The sequence below is a fragment of the Sceloporus undulatus genome, chromosome 11 (genome assembly GCF_019175285.1).
Source record: "Sceloporus undulatus isolate JIND9_A2432 ecotype Alabama chromosome 11, SceUnd_v1.1, whole genome shotgun sequence".
Classification (NCBI taxonomy): Eukaryota; Metazoa; Chordata; class Lepidosauria; order Squamata; family Phrynosomatidae; genus Sceloporus; species Sceloporus undulatus.
Genome location: NC_056532.1, coordinates 9,963,947 through 9,967,156, shown reverse-complemented (window position 1 = coordinate 9,967,156; position 3,210 = coordinate 9,963,947). Strand labels below are relative to the sequence as shown.

The 3,210-nt window shown below is 42.2% G+C and overlaps 1 protein-coding gene across 11 annotated transcripts in view; it reads right to left on the bottom strand.

The window, feature by feature from the left end:
- The window catches only part of LOC121917114 (RNA-binding protein Musashi homolog 2-like), a 911,933-nt gene extending 909,862 nt beyond the window's left edge, over positions 1 to 2,071 (bottom strand). For all 11 annotated transcript variants that reach the window (XM_042442806.1, XM_042442803.1, XM_042442815.1 and 8 more), the window contains exon 1: positions 2,034 to 2,071. In XM_042442806.1, coding sequence (XP_042298740.1) covers positions 2,034 to 2,070 — 37 coding nt within the window. In that variant the 5' untranslated portion in view covers position 2,071. The remainder of the gene's footprint in view (positions 1 to 2,033) is intronic.
- Positions 2,072 to 3,210: the final 1,139 nt, after the last annotated feature.

Sequence of the window (3,210 nt, the reverse complement as noted above, 5' to 3'; positions counted from 1 at the left end):
AGATGCTTGGCTGGCATTTAATTCAATTCATCCATGCTGTATTACCCTTCATGCTTATATTTTACAGAGCTGTTCCTAAGGCCCAGACCTCTCATCCCTGTCAAAGCTTTATCCCCAGAACTATGTGACCCGAGGGCTTTTCTTGACCTGTCTTTGAGTAACCACAGTAGAAGAAAAACACATAAATCCCATAGTAGCCCAGGATGTCTTTGAACTCCAAAGTAAACCAACCAACCACCCCCCATGTCTATCCATCCCCTGCTGTAGTACGAACACTTCATTATCCTTTCCACATCCCAAATGTTGTCTTAAAACAGCTGGGAGGGCCAGAAACAACTTCTCCAGCTAGTCTGCTACTACACTGGATCTCACAGGGGTTGCCTAAGACCATCGGAAAAGACATATTTCCAATGGTCTTAGGAACCGAGACACCACAATTTTATGGTTGGGGGGTCACCACAACATGAGGAACTGCATTAATTGTATCACAGCATTAGGAAGGTTGAGAACCACTGGTCAAGAAGTAGCAGAGACTGCATTTTTTTTAGGTATGGCAGAGTCATAGCACAAATAAGGCAAATCCATCTCAGTGCACATGTACAATGGATCTTTGGCTCACCAGAGAGAGAGAAAGAAAGAAAGAAAAAGAAAGAAAGAAAGAAAGAAAGAGGTCAGACATGCCAACAGAGAAAAGAGTTCCCCAAGTATGAGGTGCATTGGAGCATTCCTTGCTTTGCTTTCCCTTCCTTGCTTTTGAGGCTCACTTTGCAAAATCTTTGGGCGTTCATTATGCTTGCTATTCCTCATGCTCAACATTTTTGCTTGTCGAACCGTGGCCAACATGGGATGCTCCAATGATGAATGGGACGGCAGTCCAAACACAGCTTGCAAATGGCCTACAGCTTTGGAGCTGATGCAGCAAAGCTCCTTTGGCTCCCTGGAAGGTCCGTTGGACCTAAGATGATCACAACATACATGAGGTCTAGGGGCACAATATGGAGTTGTCCCTTTGTCCCGGCCATACATTGTGGCACAAAAGGACAGCAACATTCTGGACAGACCCAAAGATGGGGCATCCTCAGGGACCAAGGAGTAGGCTAGATAGCGACCCACTAGGAGATGGGAAGAATAAATCTGGGGTTGGTTTGAAATGGTGAGGAATGGGGCTACTGGGGTGAAGGACACAAGCTCTCTCAGCTATGCAAAGATGCTGTAGAAAGTGGAGCCATTTTGCTGTATTAAAATGTGTAACCTTTCTCTCTCCAGATGTTTTGGATGTCAGTTCCCACAGCCTCCACCAGCAAAGCAAGGCCAACCAGAGGTTGTGGAAGCTTGTCGCCCAAAGCCTTTGGAAGATAAATGGTTTCCGACCTCCACCGATGACAAAACAACGCAACAATAACACTTCTCTCCAACCCTACAGCAAACTGAAATGAGAGCAGCCACTTTGCAGTCAGAACCATCTTAAAACATCCATTCAGGTAGTGGAGATTTTTGTTAACTTGTTTGCAAAAGCAACATGCGTTCTTATAAGGATAAGGCACGCATATGCCATACAAACTCTGCTTGTAACATCACCTCTCACCTTTGCTGGTGAGACGGTCAGAAGTGTGAAAGACGAGCAGGAGGTCTAATATCACAACCTTCCGAAAAATGTTCATCACGGCAAGCAACTCAAAGAGGAGATCATCTAACACACATAGCTGTCTCCTTGCTTTTCACGTTGACCGAAATACCACCATAAAAACCTCAGGTTGGAACAAGAAGATATTAGATATGATTGAAAATAACAACCTCAAAATCTTTGAATGGCAAAAACCAAGTACTGTCCCCATGAGACACTAGACAGTTGCAATACATATCATAGCTAGATCAAAGATTTCTTTATTAGGGCAAACAATGAATGTTGGTGCGCAACTGTCGATATCCTTTGCTGCAAAGTCCTCCGTTATCTACAATAGACACTGCTCAATAAACCACAGAATGTAAATGCAAAGTTTAAAAGTGACCCGAGGGCCATATTTTCTCCTTACCTCTATGTCTATTGGTGGTCTTGTCAAACATAAGCATGGCGTCCTCTACCTAGAAGACAAAAGAAACAGAGTCTAGCTTAGAGATCTTTACAACTAGTTGCAAAATGATGCTTAAAAGTAAATTAGGAAGCAATTGAGAGGCATCACAAGTGAGAAATGTGACTTGGTCCCCAAATTTCTTCTCTGCTAGGCATGAGGAATTTGTATATCAGTTTGGATTATAAACAGATTTCAAGGCATTTAGGAATTAATGACAACAAGTAGTGTGTATTGCTAGATCTTAGTGCAACAGGTTCATTGTGAGTACTAGAATACTCAAATTATGGATGGTTTATCTTCTTGACCAAAAGGATTTAGGACAGTTGTCTGGTCAAGAATCAAGAATCAAGAATCCATAGACATTGAGCAGATGGAGCTGCAAAGTTGCCCGTCCGCCATTCTTAGCATCCTCTGGACTTCAAACTGAGAAGCAGACATACAGGTGATCTAGTCACAGCCCTTCCACAAGGTTAAGATGTATTGCATGTCAATGTAAATACAGTACATGGTTGAGAAATTTGCATCTAGGCATCTAAATTAACATGCGCAACAGTTATGCAGATCTGAGTCCTTTCTTTAGCCATGCATTTCCTTTTCTTCCACTGAACATGAAAGGACTCCCTATCCATAAAAGGTGACCCTATGAAGTCAAGTCTTTGGCTTGTTTATTCATTTGTTCATATTTAATGTATACAATGCCCTTCTCCCAAATCCATATACGACAGCTTAAAACATATGTGAAGTCGAAGGCTTTCGTGGCTGGCATCCATAGTTTTTGGTGGGTTTTTTGGGCTCGGTGGCCATGTTCTAGAAGAGTTTATTTCTGACGTTTCGCCAGCATCTGTGGCTGGCATCTTCAGAGAAAGAAGAATGTTTTTCTGAAGATGCCAGCCACAGATGCTGGCGAAACGTCTGAAATAAACTCTTCTAGAACATGGCCACAGAGCCCGAAAAACCCACCAAAAACTAAGTTTACAACATAGTTGAAAACAAAATACTGCTAAAATCAACTGTAATAGGTAAGAAAAGTACCTCAATTGAGGTCAGCGGCTACTGTATTAAAACAGTTTTTTCCCAGAAAGAAAAAGGGTTGTCGTTAAAACAACTTTATCTCAGAATTTAAATTCACATTGAAGCG